The sequence below is a fragment of the Psittacula echo genome, assembly GCF_963264785.1.
Source record: "Psittacula echo genome assembly, chromosome: 5".
NCBI classification, from domain to species: domain Eukaryota; kingdom Metazoa; phylum Chordata; class Aves; order Psittaciformes; family Psittacidae; genus Psittacula; species Psittacula echo.
The window spans coordinates 72,721,456-72,737,447 of NC_137739.1; the positions used below are offsets into that span (position 1 = coordinate 72,721,456).

Sequence of the window (15,992 nt, forward strand, 5' to 3'; positions counted from 1 at the left end):
CATATGCACATCCTTAGGCAGCTAACCCCAGTCCTGCCGGGTCCTCACACCACAGCCTGAAACTTGGACTTCCTGTTGTTTTTCTGTTATATCTAGAAAGACTGGTAAATGTTGGTATTATGTATAGCTGTGGGGCTGAGCCCTTCTCTTGGGATCACCACATTTGCAGAGCCTCAGCAGGCAGGATGGGGAGGATACAGGCTCTCCTGACAGCTCAGGGCAAGTACCAGTGCTTTGTCCAGCATGGGGCAGGGATGCTCCCAGACTGAGCCACAGGAAGCCCTGAGGGCTCTTCTTCTCCATATGTGGAAAGGACCTTTCCTGAGAGCTCCAGAGCTCACTTCATAGAATGTGTTTACACCCCAGCCTGCAGCGTGGGAAAAGCATTCAAAGAGATGCTTAAAATTAAGTGCCTTATTAAGTCTCACGTCTGTGCACTACTTAGGGATTCCCAGGCACTGTGGCCATAAAACCTGCCAAATCCCATCAACAACAGCTCCATAAGAGTCACTGGTGGGGTGCTCAGAGAGCTCTCTGCACCACACATGCCTCTACTTGCTGCTCTCAAACCCTGCTGGGGTACTGGCCACAGTGATGTACCACTCAGCCATGCAGTTTCAGAGCCCTGGTTTGCTCGGGGCACGGACAGACAGACAGCACCCAATGGCCTAGGTCCTGTGGATGTTGCGTCTTAAGACAAGTGAGAGGTGCAATCACTGAGCAAGTGATTTTTGGCCATGCACTCAAGACAGGGAGCAGGGAGGAGAAATTTCTGCTCCTCCTCTGCTTATTCTGGACAGACACCAGCTTTCCCTAGAGCTCCAAAATGCTGCAAGTTAATAAGGCATTAGTTCATTGTCCTTCCCTGAAAGAAAACGCTATTCACATGGAGCTCCTCCAGCCCCCCACTGAGTGCGAAATGCCCCATGGCTCACATGTGTTATCTTAAGGAGCATATCTAACCCGCATGCTGGTGTGTGCATGGCAACTGAACGCAGAGCCATGCTGCTGGCAACACCGGGGCACACAGCCAGGCACCCTCTACCCATGCTGGGACTGCAAGTGGGGGCACCCTGGGGACCCACAGGGGAGCAATCCCATGACCTCAGGTCCAGGGGGAAGTATCCCATCACTTGACTCACATAAAACTGTGCTACCCGTGACGCTTGGGTGAGCCAAAAGGAACTTGTGCATCATACTCTCAAGAGTGGCTTCAGCCCCAGCAGCATCTCATAGGTGGGATTTTACTTCTTCTTCCCCAATTTCCCTTCCAGATGCTCTTGCAGCATCTTCTGCCAGTTCCACCCCAGTCCCTGCCTCCCTTGTTCAACTCCTCTTTAGTCCTCACCCCATTTGGGCCAAAAGCCTGCATCACAGCTTTCCTCACAGCATTTCCCCCAGCATCTTCCCCTTCTTGCTGGCCCAAACCTCACCAGCCGTTCCACCCAGCAGGACCTCGGCCAAGCCATATTATTTTTAAATTCCTACCTGGCACTAATCCACAGCACACCAGGTGATTCAGAGCTCAGGCAGGCAAGCCAGAGGGCAAAACATCCTGCTGACACACCACCTTTCTATTCTTGCTCCCCTTCCATTTCCATTTCTTATCTTCAGACATGCCCATCCTGAGTTAAGCTCCAAAAATGCTGGAGGAAAGATCCAGCACCATGGTCACCTATTCCCAAAACACACCAGGGCAGCATGTACTTCTGGTGGGTCACTCCTGATACCTGCCCTGCTGTAATCCATCCTGATCTTTCCCTCAATTAGCCTGTGGAAGAGATTAAACTCTCACGCTGCCTAAGGAGCTTATATGTTGCATCCATTGCTTCCCAGCACTGTCCCCCTGCCTGAGCCTGGCAAGAGCAGGACAAGCTGTTCTCTCCTCCCAGCGATGCAGGCAGACGTTCAGCAGGTGAACATGTCTTTTCAGCCTTACTCCTTGCTTTTTCTCCTGCCTTCTTGAAAAACTCATTGTTTTTGCTCATTGTGGTCCTGCCTGGGGTAAAGAAAGTGTCTAATTTTCTTCATGTGCTTTGATGCCTTCCAAACTGGGGCCATATTGCTTGAGCAGGAGATTAAAAAGCAGAGACTTTTGCCTGTAGCGTCATTATTTTGGTTTGGGATTTGCCTTTTTGTTCAAAGCTCACATTTTGCTATGGGCTCACTACAAAAATAAAAGAAGAGATCCACCCATGGTAGATGTGGGCAAAACTTAGTCCTTCTTGGCCAGAGAGGGATAGAAATTTTCCACCCAATACAGGCAGGAAACAGTTGCTGTGAAGAGCAATCCAAAAATATTACCCAACTGTGGCCACATCTGGGGGCTATTTTCATATATTCCCTGTCTCTTCTTTTGTTTAGTTTTTTGCTGATCCATCTTCATTTCACATGTGGTCAGGTGCATGGTCAGGGGCAAAATCAGACACACTGAGCCATGAATGGCCACTTTAACACAAAGGCACTGGCATGTGGATGACAGGATGAAGCAGATTGAGTCAATCTGGCGAACACAGTGTTGGTATGAAGTAATGATGGGAGATGTGTCTTGAGACCACAAGTGAAACTGCATGATCTCGCAATGGTGACACCTTGCCCATACCCCCACGTGCACTCTGTGCCAGCCGTTACCTGCTGTCTTTGGTAGGCAGAGAACGTCCTTTCCAGGTCTTCGAGGTCCAGGATTTTGAACACTCTTGCATCATCTATATCGGTCCACACAGTGCCTGCCAGCTTGTTCTGCAAGACAGCAGGAGCACTGCAGGTTGGTGGTCCCCTGCCCACCTGATCTTACACCAACAGGGTGGCCATCCGGCACCTCTGGTTTCACTGCCCAAATTATTGCCCAGCTTACCTCTGGCAGCTTGGACCAGTTGAAGGACTTGAGGGCGTTTGTCGGCTGTGGGATGCTCTTCTTCTTGAGGGCAAAGCCCAGAGGTGCTCCAGGGGGAGGCATCACCCCATCCAGGGGTGGGGGACCAGGAGGGGGTGGGGGACCACCTGGAGGGGGTGGTGGGGGTGGAGGTGGTGGGGGACATCCCCCTGGGGGCGGAGGTGGTGGAGGAGGGGGAAGAAGGGATCCAGGAGCTGGACAAGGTAAAGGGCCACCAGGAGCTCCTGGTGGCAATGGAGGCCCTCCAGGGCTGGCAGCACAGATTGCCCTCTGGGAGAGAAAGAGAAGAGGGGACTGGTAATGTGGAGCCAGGGGACACCACCCAAGAAATGCCCCCATGCTGATTTTTAATTGTTTTTGCCAAAAAGTTTAATCAGCATAGGAAGCACTCAAAAGCTTTAGCCTGCCTGACTGAAGTACGACGAGGCTGAGAGGCAAAATCACCCCATCAACACAGATGGACATCTTGGTGGCCCTCCCAGCAAGCATTGCTCTCAGCCTCCTGTGCTGCTCAGCCTGCAGAAATCACTCCATGGTGTTTGCAGGGAGGTTGGGACTGGGCCACAATGGGGAGGAGGTTTGGGGCCTCACCCTGCTCATCTCGTGGAGTTGCACCGTGAGATCTGCCACTTGCTGCTTGACCTGCTTGTGCTCGCTGGACTCCTTCTCCAGCTTCTCCTTCATCTTGTTCAGTGTCTGCATCATTTCTTCCTTCTCTTGGGCCTTGGCATCACACTCCCGCTCCTTCTTTTCCAGCTTCTGCTGAAGCTCTGTGTGCTCTGAAACAGCCCCATGAGACCACTTCTGGGTGACAAACATTCCCTTTAGGCAAACAGCAGCATGCATGGGACAGTAGAGAAGCTGTGCAGTTAAGGAAAAGGAGCGTGTTCTGTGCCTTAATACTCCAGCCAGTGCCTCCCTATGAAAAAATTATCTGCTTTGCTATTTCCCTTGTAAGCCCCATAGTGTGATATTACCTCAGTCACTCAATAAAGCCTTCAGAGTCCACCCAGCTAAATACACGCATACATTATCTGTTCAGCTTACTGTGCACGCTATGGTTAAAGCTAATGCTGCATACCTCTCCATACTCACCTTTTCGCATTTTTTCTGCTTGTTCTTTCCACTGTTTCACTTCATTTTCATTGACTAACCTAAAAGGGAAAGGTATATCGCACATGAGACAATTCTACTGTAGTAAACAAGCAACCATCATCAGCAAGAAACATGATTGAGGAAGCCTGGGTAGTGGGATTTAAGGCTCTTAAACTGACATAACAACTCTGTTCGGCACCTGCCCCCCGGCAGGGTTTTGCAGTCTGGGATACAGTGCTGTCTCCAGGGATGCTGGCTTGTCCAACCGAGGAGCAGAAACATCACGGAGTGACAGCAAGTGATGAATAAGGAACAGTGACAGCTGCAGTCAGAGGACATAGCTCACTGAGGACACAGGCTGAGCTTAATTCACCTGCACATCATGCTTAAGAAGCCAAAGTGATGCCAACCCAGCAGAGATAACCCCAAGCCCTGGCCTTCTTGCTGCTGGAGCAGGAGGTGGCAAAGCCACGGCAGCCTGTGCTGGTGCTGCTCAGCAGCCAGTGCCGGGAAAGGCAGGTGAGCACTTACATTCGGACAACGTTTTTAATATTGAAGTTTTCCAGGGGAGTGGCGTCAGGGTCCTGCCCTTTGTCACTCTGGATGACGATTTGCTGCACGATCCTGTCGAGCAGCAGCCAGTACTGGACAGTGTTGCCACTTCTTTTATCTGGAGGGGAAGAAGGGGAGAACAGGGAGGTCGCTGCCGCCCCTGGGTAGGAGATGAGGGCTGCCAAGCCCCTCTCAGCTGCGGGTTTCCTTGCCTTCCCCAGGACTCACAAGGCATTTGGAGACAGTGGTGCAGGATAGACATAAAGTGCGGGTACGCCTCAGTGTGTGTCAGCCTTTTCCTCGTCAGCTCGAACATCTGAGTAGCGCTTTTGGTGTCAATGTGGACCTGCAGACACGAGTGAAGCAAGGTCAGGCCATCAAACAGGTAACGGCACAGCTTGTTTTAGGTCCAAATCCCACAAGCCATATCCACCCCATGCCTGATGCACAGACAAGCCACACTGCCCTGCAAGGGGCAAAAAGCACTGGTTGGCAGCCACAGGAGAAGAGAGATGAAGGAGGCTCTAGGATGGAGGTTGCAACAGAAGATAGATTTCCAGCCTCCAGATTTTATCCAAAAGACCACACTTTGTTGCAGGCCACGTAGATGCTTTTAGAAGGAACTGTGACATCGAGTGCCGGTGTCTGCATCAGCAACATCAGTAATGTTCATACTCACCAGCTCAAATCTTTTGGCAAATTCCAGCTCATCTTCATTTCTAAGCATTTCAAAAAAATCTAAGTGCCTGAGGAAAGAAAGGAAGAAGAAAAAGACTGTTAAAAGCAGATTCAAATGTGACAATTAATAAATTGCAGGCAGCCAGCCTGGCAGCGGCCCAGAGACTTGAAACATAAACTGGATCTTCAGTCTCAAGCTCCCAGTCATTACAGCTGTCCAAGGAGCCTCTGGGGACGAGAAGAGGAGGAGGAGGGCTGGCAGCATCTCCCAGGCCCCCAGTGGCATATCCTTCCCAGCTCAATCCTACATTAGAATGCAGCAAACCCACAGTAGGGTTTTCTCCTTCTTCTCTGGTGACAGCAAAGGATTTCCTCAAGAGGGGTAAGTCTAGACCAAATGCTTTTCCCAAAGACCATGCTCAGAAACCAGAAAGCAACGGCACAAGGAAAGGGCAAAAATAACCACTGTGCCAGGAGTCACTACTCACCGGTCAAGGGTTGAATTTTCGTGCTCTCTTAGTTTATCAATGACTGGCTGGATCCCAAGCATGAGAAATTCATATCTCAGGTGCAGTCTGAAATCAAGACTTTCCTGCAAGGGACAATCGTGGGATCAACATAGCAAGGTGCATATTCTCAGAAAGCTTATTGAAACAAAGCTGCCCCAAACCCACCAAAGCACCTCCCTCTCCAAGGGCCCTGGTGCTCACCACGCCTGCCCCCTGGCTCAGGACTGCATTGATGAAGGACATAATGGCTGTCTTGAGGCTCACTTCATCTCGATACCGCCCTGTGCTCTTGTCCAAGTCATTGATCAGCGTCTGCCAAACAAACAACGTCAGTTAAACACCCAGTGACAGCCCCAGTGCTGAACAAATGGCCAGGGGATGCATGAAGGAACAACTCTGCATGGTGCTCCTTCAGCCCCTGTAGCAACCTGCTGCTCATGGATCACCAGCTGCTGCTTGCTGTAACGCAGCTCACCCCAGCACCCACTTCAGCTAACATGGGCCCATCCAGATGTGCTGCATCTGGGGTAATTCCCAGAGTATCTAAGTTGCAAACAGACATAAAAAATTATATGCAAGCAGCATTCAGATATCCAGGAGGAAGAAGGGACAAGAATGCCAAATTTCAGTAACCAAGGGGAGAGTCAAGGCCCACCTACCTGAAAACGAGTCCGTTCGCTGGCGTATTTCTGGTAGTGCAGCATCGCCTCCAGTACCTTTTTGTGGCCCCCGGGAACCAGGCACACAGCGCCCATGATTTCCAGCACTGCCACCTTTGTCTTAATATTCTCTGTGCTCAGACTCTGAGCAATTACATTAATACTCTCTGAATGAGCCAGGACGTGAGCCCGGCCCAGGGAGTTGTTCATTAGTGCTTTTATACATCCAATGAGCGAGGTATGTATTCGAGACTCTGCCGTCTCATAGTCCATGCTTTTGAGAAAGTTCAGAATACATGATAAGCCATCCAGATCGATGAACCGGGTTACAAACCTGTCAGAAAGAGCAGAAAGAAGGGTTTTAGTGTTAACTTTAAAAACAAATGCTAAAGAACCCTTTACCCTCAAACAGGGCTGTTGCAAACCTTCTTATATAATTTTTCCTGGACTTTGGACAGCAGAAAGCCTGCAGGACTCCTGTGGCCCAGAGACAGGGATGGGGATGCAAAAATCAAATTAACCAGTGCCCAGTAGCATAAGCAACCAGGTATCATCTCCGCACAAAGTTATTCAGAGCTAGGATATTTGGAAGAACAGCAGCTAACTCAGCCCTCAGTATAAGCCCCCGGATGGAGGTGAGGAGTTTGCAGTCAAGCTGATGCGAAACCTTCCCAGCCTCCAACCTGAGCCATAAATCCTACTCTCTTAGGACCAGCTTTGCAGAGGACTGTAAGAAACTCCCAAGCCCTGGAACTGCCTCCTCATCAGCCATAGACACTCCAGTGTCAGCTGAGCCCATGACCATGATGCCTGTTAAGACTTTCTGCTTACTGCTACCTCTCCTGCCTCACCATCCATATCCTTCTCCTTCCTTAGGCACATCTCACCAATTTTAAGGGATTCCTGATTTTTATGATGACTTTTAACACAACTAAATAGAAAGCAGACAGCAAACTCATGGCAGTGCCCTAGGCAGATTCACTAGAGCAGGCAGACAACACTCCATGCCACTCAGGCATTTTAGAACAGCCCTGCCTGATGCCGTCCAGGCTGGGTGTATTCTGGTTTAGCAAAAGACATGGGTTCAGAAAGGAAATGAGCCAAGAATGTCCCAGCACTGGGATGATTTTAATTCAAAACAAGCCATGCTGATGTGCAGCAATAAAAGGGGTAATTGCAGGCTCAGGGGAAACTGATTTCTCTGCTTCAAAGCCTGCTCCTCTTTCAGCCAAAGTCAATAGGAAATTTGATGTTCACTTCCTTGGGAGCAAAAGCAGGTCTAACAGGTAAAATTTTCTAGAGAGCCTGCTGCATCCCTCTGAATTCCAGTGAGACAGATTCACGAAGGACTCCTAAGGACTTTGCAAAGTTTCCTGACTGCGTACAAGCCCTGCTCCCAGGGCGCTTCGGGGAGCCAGTACCCAAGAGGTCCATGTTTCACAGAAACTGGGTGCTCATCCTCGACCCTGGGGGTTTCTTACCAAGTACCATCACAAGAACCATTGCAAAAAAGAAATGGAAGAGGGGAAGATATTTGCAAGCAATAACAGATTTGTTTCTTCCATAACCAGAACAGGTCAGGAATTTCTTAATGAAACATATTACCATCAGAAATGTTGACCTGAGGCATCTTAAAACTTTAGCAGACGTGTGCATGCAGGCTCCAGAGAAGCTGAGTTTAGGAAAAACTACAGACATTCAAGGAGTCCCACACTTTTTTTTATCCTCCCCATCAAAACCTCCTAGCAACATTTTTTTCTGCAGTTCATAAAAGCCTGAATCAGATTCATGTGATCTTATTGCTTTAAAAAGTGCAGGAGAAGTTGAAGCTGAAACAATGGGCCTGGTTGACCAACATTTTTATTTTGTTTTAAATTCAATTTGAAAGGATTTTTTACGTTCTGTTCCAATGGGAAAAAAAGCAAATTTGCCTGAGCAGATGTGAAGGTCCTGGTGGCTCTTGGCCATTAAAAGGACAGAGGAAAAGGAACAAAATGACAAGAACTGAATGGAAAAAAGCGAATGGCATTTCAGGATCCTTGCCTTCCTCATCCTCTGCAGCCCCCATTTATATTTCTATTTAACCCCCTACTCTGCCAGAGAACTCAAATCCAAAGCCACGACCGCAGCAATAAAGCCAGGAAATGGAAGGGAATTGCCTCATTGGTTTTGTCCGCAGTGCAGTCTTCAAACTTTCAATGGTTTTATTTCTCTCCTCCTCATCTTCTTTTTCCAAGGCGATCAGTGATTTTCTCTGCAAAAGGAGAAAGGCAGATGTGAGAGAGGAGGTCTCCATGTGAAACATGTGCCTGAGGAGTTGGAGCACTTGCCACCCACCATGCCAAGCCATAGAAATGAAGCTGGGACTCTAAACTGATTCTGGAAGTCTGAAAGACGAGATCCTCATGGCAATCACAGGACTCAGGAAAAGGAGCAGTGGTCAGCAAGGAGACAGCCTGGACAGTGGGATGGATCTGTTGCTTTAGCCTGCAGATGCTGCCTGCAAGCATCCACACAACTCACTAGCACATGTATTTTGAGAGGATGGAGGAGGCTATGAGGATGCAGGAGAGGCTAAGACAATACTACTTGGGGTTCACAGAGGAAAGGTACTGAAGTGGGACAGTGGAGAAGGAGGGACCGTTTAGGTTCCCCTGGTACTCATTGCATGCCAATAGGTACCCACGTGCCCCTGCAGAGGAGATGGGAGGATCAGAGTATGGCCTCCAGTATGCAGGGGACAGGATACTGCATGCATGCTCGGGGTCAGCCAGCTGGTCCTGTTGCTCCCAGGTCTCCCAGTGCAACCCACCAGTGTGCACCTGGGCTGGGGACAGTGGCTGTATCTCCCACACAAGATTTCACTATCCAGCCACTGCTCGGGATGGGATCCTGACTCCTGCAGCTGCACCTGGGTAACATGGCTACCAGCAGCCCTGGACATGCATGGGGGTATAGTGTACTCACGCCAACTCATGCAACCAAGGCTGCAGCTAAAGCAATGCCTTGGATGGTTCCTGCACCATACAACAGTGCACACCTCAGAGCTGTCAGGCTGAGCCCTGCCAGCACAGGCTGAGGCTAAGCCAAAGGAGAGAGAAATGGTCCCAGCAGATATACACAGCGGCGCTGACCCCCGCATTTAATCCAGCTCCTCTTCGGCAGTGTGTCAGGGAGATCAAAGCCACCCTTCCAGGCATCTGGCTAGCTTTGATCACAAGCTGTGCTCAGGCTCAGGGCTTTGCCTGGCTGCCAGCCTATGGCCAGCCCTGGGTATCCCTACCTTCCCTGCGAGGAGGAACATGCTCCATCCTGCCTTGCAGCCCACTGCTCACCCCTCATTCCCACTCGCCAAACTAGCCCTACCTTCTCTGTTGCCCCATCCCTGTGACAACATGGCAAACAGGGGAAAAAGGAAGAAGAAAAATGATGCTTTTCTTTTTTCTTTTCCATGCTGCTCCCAACCCTAGCGCAGTGGCCACAAACCTCAACTCCTTCAGCCTCTGAAAGCAGAAGTGAAGATGGAGGGACTCTGAACTGTGCAGCCTTGCAGGAAATAAACTATTTCCTACAGAAGAGAGTGCTATTTGTGTCTCACCTGGCACAATGTCAACAAGAAAGTAATTCATAAAATTACATCTAACCACACTGGCATGTTGAGGGGGGACACTTGAAGCCACAGCAGCTCCATTGGCCTTTGTGAGACGGACAACCTGCAGCACTGTGTTTTGGCATTGCTGCCCAGAGCAGCAATGTACCTGTGTCTCAGGTACAAGATGGTAGCACTGTGTAATCAAAGGGGTCTTTACAGCCTGGTGGCTTGATACTGAAAACCACTGTCTGCCATCCATCTCACAGCCTCCTAGCCTGGGGTGAGATGAAATGCCCTGTGTGCTGTAGGGAATACCTCTACTTTGCAGCTGCATCAGTTGGTCTAACAGGTGATATTGCTGCTACAAACAATACTTGTCGCCCTCTTGGGCACAATGCTGGCCATGCCACAGATGCCACCACTAAGCTGCTGCCCCATATGGGGTTCACAAGCACCGAAGCATTGGGGAATTACTTACAGCAGCCATTGAATTCAGCTGATCGATATAAAATTCCGGCCAGCTAGTGGCTCCTTTATTTTCTTCCTGGTCCTGCAGGAGAGGGGAAAAGTGAAACAAAGACAGCAGATCAATAGAAATAGCATTAAAATCCCCAAGACATGACCAACCACGTCTGCAGTGCCCTTGAGTTCTTTCATTACTTTATATAAGCATGCCTTTCTACATTCTGAGCTCACAAATGGGAACATTGCCTGATTTACTGAACTAGCATACTTTATATACAATCTAAGTTACACCATCTGCCTGTGACCAAACTCTGCCCTAGTGATACTGCATCAGTCTTGCAGTTATCAGTTTTGGAGAAATCACACTGAAATTTTTACTTTCACATTTCTCTCGTACCAACTCTACAGTATCCTTAAAGTTCTGGCTGCACAGCCTCAATGAATGTGCTTTGTGATCAAAAAAAGAGTCTCTTACAACTAATGAAGAATGTATGTGATTCGAATTAGGCTCTTGGAGAAGGACCATGAGTGACTCCAGGCACAACAGACAACTCTTCTGGGGGCTTCATTAGTTGTTAGGAGGGAACACATACCTGGAAATGTCTCTTATTAAAGGATGCCAGCCCTGGACCCATGATCTATGGAACTGAATGATGCAGTCTCATTTGGTTATCCTGGTCTACAATGCCCTGCATTTGGTGGGACCCACAAAGGGTTTTTAGGTTCTATTGTGTTCTTGCAGGACATGACTGAAGGACTTCTAAGTCTGGCTTAGATAAGCAACACTGCATGTTCCCAGGGACTGCTTGGAGCAAGTAGGCAGATTTTGAGGGAATACTTCAAAATCAACCCTTTTCCCCCCATTGTATTTTCTTAAAAACTTGTATCAAAAGAAGAAAAAGAGTCACAGCAGAAATGCCACACAGGTTTAGGCTGGAGTCAATTGATACTACACAAATCCTGCACATCTTCTCTTGGTAGATGGGAAGACCTTCACTTCACAGCCTGACTCACTGCACAGTTTTGCCCTCTCCCTAACTTTAAGAGATGTTTGCAAAGGTCATCCTATACCGCAATTGCCTGAGATGGTGGGAGCTGGACACCCTACTCTTCTTCCCACACGTCTGTGCATGCAGACAGCTACCAATACCCCAGCTAATTTCCACAAGCCCAAGAAGCAAATCCCAAATATTTACTGTGGTTCAAAAGCATATGTGGGAAATGTTTGTGCATCCGAACTTCCCAAGCTGCAGCTTGCCAAGATGAGAACACACCAAGTCAGCGATAGGTAATCTGGACAGGACTCAGCTCCCCCACAGACAGTGCAGCCTGTCCCCACAGACGTGACCCTTTGCTGTGCCTGGTTCTGGGACCGCGACAAAAGAAGCTTGAGAGCAACAAGGGACCTGACAACCCCTGCCCCCTGCTTTAATACTGTGGGTTGTTCTCCCTTCCTTCTCTTGTCAAGAACTGAGGTTCTGTACGAAATAGTTGATTCACCTGCCCTCCACACCCACCCCTCCAAGCCTTCCTATGCTCTGCCATGAGAAGGCTCTGCACAAAGCCTGAAGGCAAAGATTCTGATTTTCCCAGCTGTCCTGCCCTACTTTAGAGGCTGGCATGCAAACAGTGCCCTGGGTGATGGCAGAGCTGGGGCACCCATGTGTACCTTGAATATGGTTCAAAAAGGGACCAGCTCCTGTCACCTCCTGGAGATGTCACTGGAGGTCCTCTCCATCACCCCAGGGTACCATCAGCATAGAATCATAGAATCATAGAATAGTTAGGGTTGGAAAGGACCTTAAGATCATCTAGTTCCAAACCCCCTGCCATGGGCAGGGACACCTCACACTAAACCATGACACCCAAGGCCTCATCCAACCTGGCCTTGAACACCACCAAGGATGGAGCATTCACAACCTCCCTGGGCAACCCATTCCAGTGCCTCACCACCCTCTCAGTAAAGAATTTCTTCCTTATATCCAATCTAAACTTCCCCTGTTTAAGTTTGAACCCGTTACCCCTTGTCCTGTCACTACAGTCCCTGATGAACAGTCCCTCCCCAGCATCCTTGTAGGCCCCCTTCAGATACTGGAAGACTGCTATGAGGTCTCCACGCAGCCTTCTCTTCTCCAGGCTGAACAGCCCCAACTGTCTCAGCCTATCTTCATACGGGAGGTGCTCCAGTCCCCTGATCATCCTCGTGGCCCTCCTCTGGACTTGTTCCAACAGTTCCATGTCCTTTGTATGTTGAGGACACCAGAACTGCACACAATACTCCAAGTGAGGTCTCACGAGAGCAGAGTAGAGAGGCAGGATCACCTCCTTCGACCTGCTGGTCACGCTCCTCTTGATGCAGCCCAGGATACAGTTGGCTTTCTGGGCTGCGAGCGCACACTGAAGCCGGCTCATGTTCATTTTCTCATCAACCAACACCCCCAAGTCCTTCTCCGCAGGGCTGCTCTGAATCTCTTCTCTGCCCAACCTGTAGCTGTGCCTGGGATTGCTCCGACCCAGGTGTAGGACCTTGCACTTGGCATGGTTAAACTACATAAGGTTGGCATCAGCCCACCTCACAAGCATGTCAAGGTCCCTCTGGATGGCATCCCTTCCCTCCGGTGTATCAACCGAACCACACAGCTTGGTGTCATCGGCAAACTTGCTGAGGGCGCACTCAATCCCACTGTCCATGTCACCGACAAAGATGTTGAACAAGACCGGTCCCAACACCGATCCCTGAGGGACACCACTCATTACTGGTCTCCAGCCGGACATCGAGCCATTGACCACAACTCTTTTATAATCCTTTTATAAAGAGCATTCCTTATAATATGATTCAAGCAGTGACACCAACTGGGAAGGGTGGCAAGGTCCCCACCACAGCACAGCATCAAGACGTGTCCAGATGCACCCAGTCAGGAGATTTAGGCAGGGAAAGAGATCCATGCTGTGGAATGGACCTTCCAGCATGGTGTGAACACCTGTGAAGCAGGAAGGGGTCTGGACCTGCTGCTCATTTAGGGCTGAAAAGAAGCAGTGGAGCAAAAAAATAAAGGTCTCCAGGGGGCGAAGGGGGAGGCTGAACAACAAAATTGGCTAAACTGCTCATTTATAATTAACATGCTGCATTATAAATATTTCCCTTTGCTCGGCTCCCTCGGGCTCTTGCATTTCCTCCCTGAAACCCCCAATTTACAGAGCTCTCTCAATTAAGTGCAGCAGAACCTCATTAATTCAGATGAGCAGCCAGCCAGGCTCACTGGAAAGCAGCTTCCCAAGCAAAAGGGGACTGCACAATAAAGCAGGCAAAGATCAGGGCATGGGCTTCTCCCAGCTCACTGCAGGACATGCTCAGTGGTAATTATAGTGGCTAATGATCTACAGCACACTGGTAAGTGTCCTTTAGTGCATTTCGGTGGTGGTAAAGAAATCTCCTGACAAAGCGAGGAGCCTGGAGGGAAGTGACTCACAAGGATTTGCTTAGAGTCAGGAGGAAGAAGGAACCTCTCCAGGCATAATGGTTTGAAAGGATGTATTTGTAAGATGGCTTCCCAGTACCCAGGATGGGTTTTAGGGATGTGAGTTCTGCAGCCTGCCTTCAACAAGGGATGGATGCCCAGATGCAGAGCTGAGTACCACCACTATCTGCTCTCCAGGGTGCTCCACTGCATCCTGTCCAACTGGCACTAGGGAAATGAACATCTCCCAATTCCTTCCTCTCTGCACTGTGTTTAGGTCTTTGTTGTATTGGCTCTCAAGTGAGAGCTGATCGGAACCCTGCTGACAGCCTAGTGCCATGCTGCAGCTTACTACGAGCTGTTCTTTTAGAGGCAGGCTCATGGCTGTAATTGCACAATGCAGGGACGGGTATCCCTTCTCATCTGTAACATTTGTATGAACATCTCTTGCTGTCCTTGGGGAAGTAGCCCCAACATACCACCACAGACTGCTCTGCTGCAAAAATCAGGAAATGCCAAAGTCGTGCACTCAGGGCAATCTTTGCCCTGTCCGCCTCCTCATTCGCACCTACTCTCCACAACACCCATTTCTTCTTTCCAGGGACTGGCAAAACCACACATCACATCACCGCAGCCCTAGCATCACAGTGCCCTCTCCTCGCCTTTGCTGCCCACTCGCCCTGGGCTCTGTGCACAGGGCTGACGGAGGCTGCTGCTCCTCAGCTGTTTCACGCTGTGGTGGCAGAGGGGGGTGTGCTGTGGTGTGAACCTGATGAAGGAGCTCCATCCCCTCCACTGGTGCCAGGTGCCGCAGGGAAAGAAGCAGCCAGTCAAGACGCCTCATAAGCCAGAGCTTCTCCAAGTGAAGGTCACCGATCTGCCAGCTCCAGCCATTTCTTTGCTCTTCTCAGGGAGATTTCATTCTCCCCAGACCTTCCACATCTTGGCTACAAGCCCGATGCTTCCACAGCCTGTGGAGTATGGCTTCCACACCTTAGGGTGTCGGCAGCTCCCACAGCTAGAATGCCCTTGCTCTTTCTGATGGGAAGTGTCCTTGGGATACTGGGCAGCAGAATAGAGGAGGTGGTGGGTGGCTCAGCCAGCGGTGGCTTGAAAGCAGTTTGCAGGCCAGTCTTGGCTCCATTTAGGCACTTTGTTATTTATGCTGGAAGGTGCATCTCCATGAGCTCCTGCCATTTTGACCTGCAAGAACACAGCTGCAGGGAGCACCTTCCCGCTCGCAGTATGTCCCCATAGCGGTGAGGAGAAAGACACCTATGAAGCTCCTTAATGCTTACTTATGGCTGCTTTAGCTCCAAATCAAGCTTCTAGAGACACCTTTTAGATGCCTAGCCTGCAAGTGACATCTCCATCTCATCCAGCAGCCTCCTTCCCACACTCATGGCCCATTGGGGTGGTGATGGATCTGGAGCTGTTCCAACTGAGCCATGGAGGGCAGCTAGCCAGCTTCCCCCCCCACCTGATGTCCAACACACCAGGCTAGGTTCTTAAAGGTGAAACCAAGTCAGAAGGGAATTTTGCAGTGTTCCCCGTCCCTTGCTGCTCCATGACGGCAGAGCAAGGGAAAACTGGTGGCAGCTGCTAGCCCAGCACGTTTTGGCAAGCCTCCCCTCCCTGCCTGCTGCCACTGATCCACCTGGATGCTGTTTGCAAGGTCAAAAAAGAAGCAGACAGTGGTGCGGATGAGCTTGAAAGCCAACTGATCTGCACCCTGCACGAGAAGTTTAAACCCAACCCATCCCTACCAACACAGCCAATGCTTTGCCAGTTGTGTCTCAGCGGAGGTTTTGGCCCGAAGCAGTCCTTGGTTCTTTCTTGTCCATCCAGCTGCTTGGCTCACCCAGGTTTCCTTGAAACAAAGCCTCAATGATGCAACTAAAGCTGCTTCTCCATGGAGCAATGCTGCAAAGGGCTGTAACTTCATCAGATTTTCTCCAAGTCGGGATCTCAGGGTCCGAACTGTCCCATCCCAGACCACTCCAGTTTTCCGTATGCTAACACTTCCTATACCCTCTCTACAAATACAGAAATGCCCCCTTACACTTCTCCTAGTGTTTAAAAATTATGCTT

General features: G+C 49.9%; 1 protein-coding gene across 1 annotated transcript in view; it reads right to left on the reverse strand.

Moving 5' to 3' along the window:
* Positions 1-15,992, reverse strand: part of DAAM1 (dishevelled associated activator of morphogenesis 1) — an 84,135-nt gene that overhangs the window by 24,603 nt on the left and 43,540 nt on the right. The window contains exons 4-15 of the mRNA XM_080618521.1: positions 10,457-10,528; positions 8,546-8,640; positions 6,387-6,720; positions 5,929-6,039; positions 5,707-5,810; positions 5,220-5,286; positions 4,769-4,886; positions 4,520-4,658; positions 3,989-4,047; positions 3,485-3,672; positions 2,855-3,163; positions 2,632-2,739 (exon numbers count right to left, since the gene is read on the reverse strand). Of these exons, the coding sequence (XP_080474647.1) occupies positions 2,632-2,739; positions 2,855-3,163; positions 3,485-3,672; positions 3,989-4,047; positions 4,520-4,658; positions 4,769-4,886; positions 5,220-5,286; positions 5,707-5,810; positions 5,929-6,039; positions 6,387-6,720; positions 8,546-8,640; positions 10,457-10,528 (1,704 nt within the window). The remainder of the gene's footprint in view (positions 1-2,631; positions 2,740-2,854; positions 3,164-3,484; positions 3,673-3,988; positions 4,048-4,519; positions 4,659-4,768; positions 4,887-5,219; positions 5,287-5,706; positions 5,811-5,928; positions 6,040-6,386; positions 6,721-8,545; positions 8,641-10,456; positions 10,529-15,992) is intronic.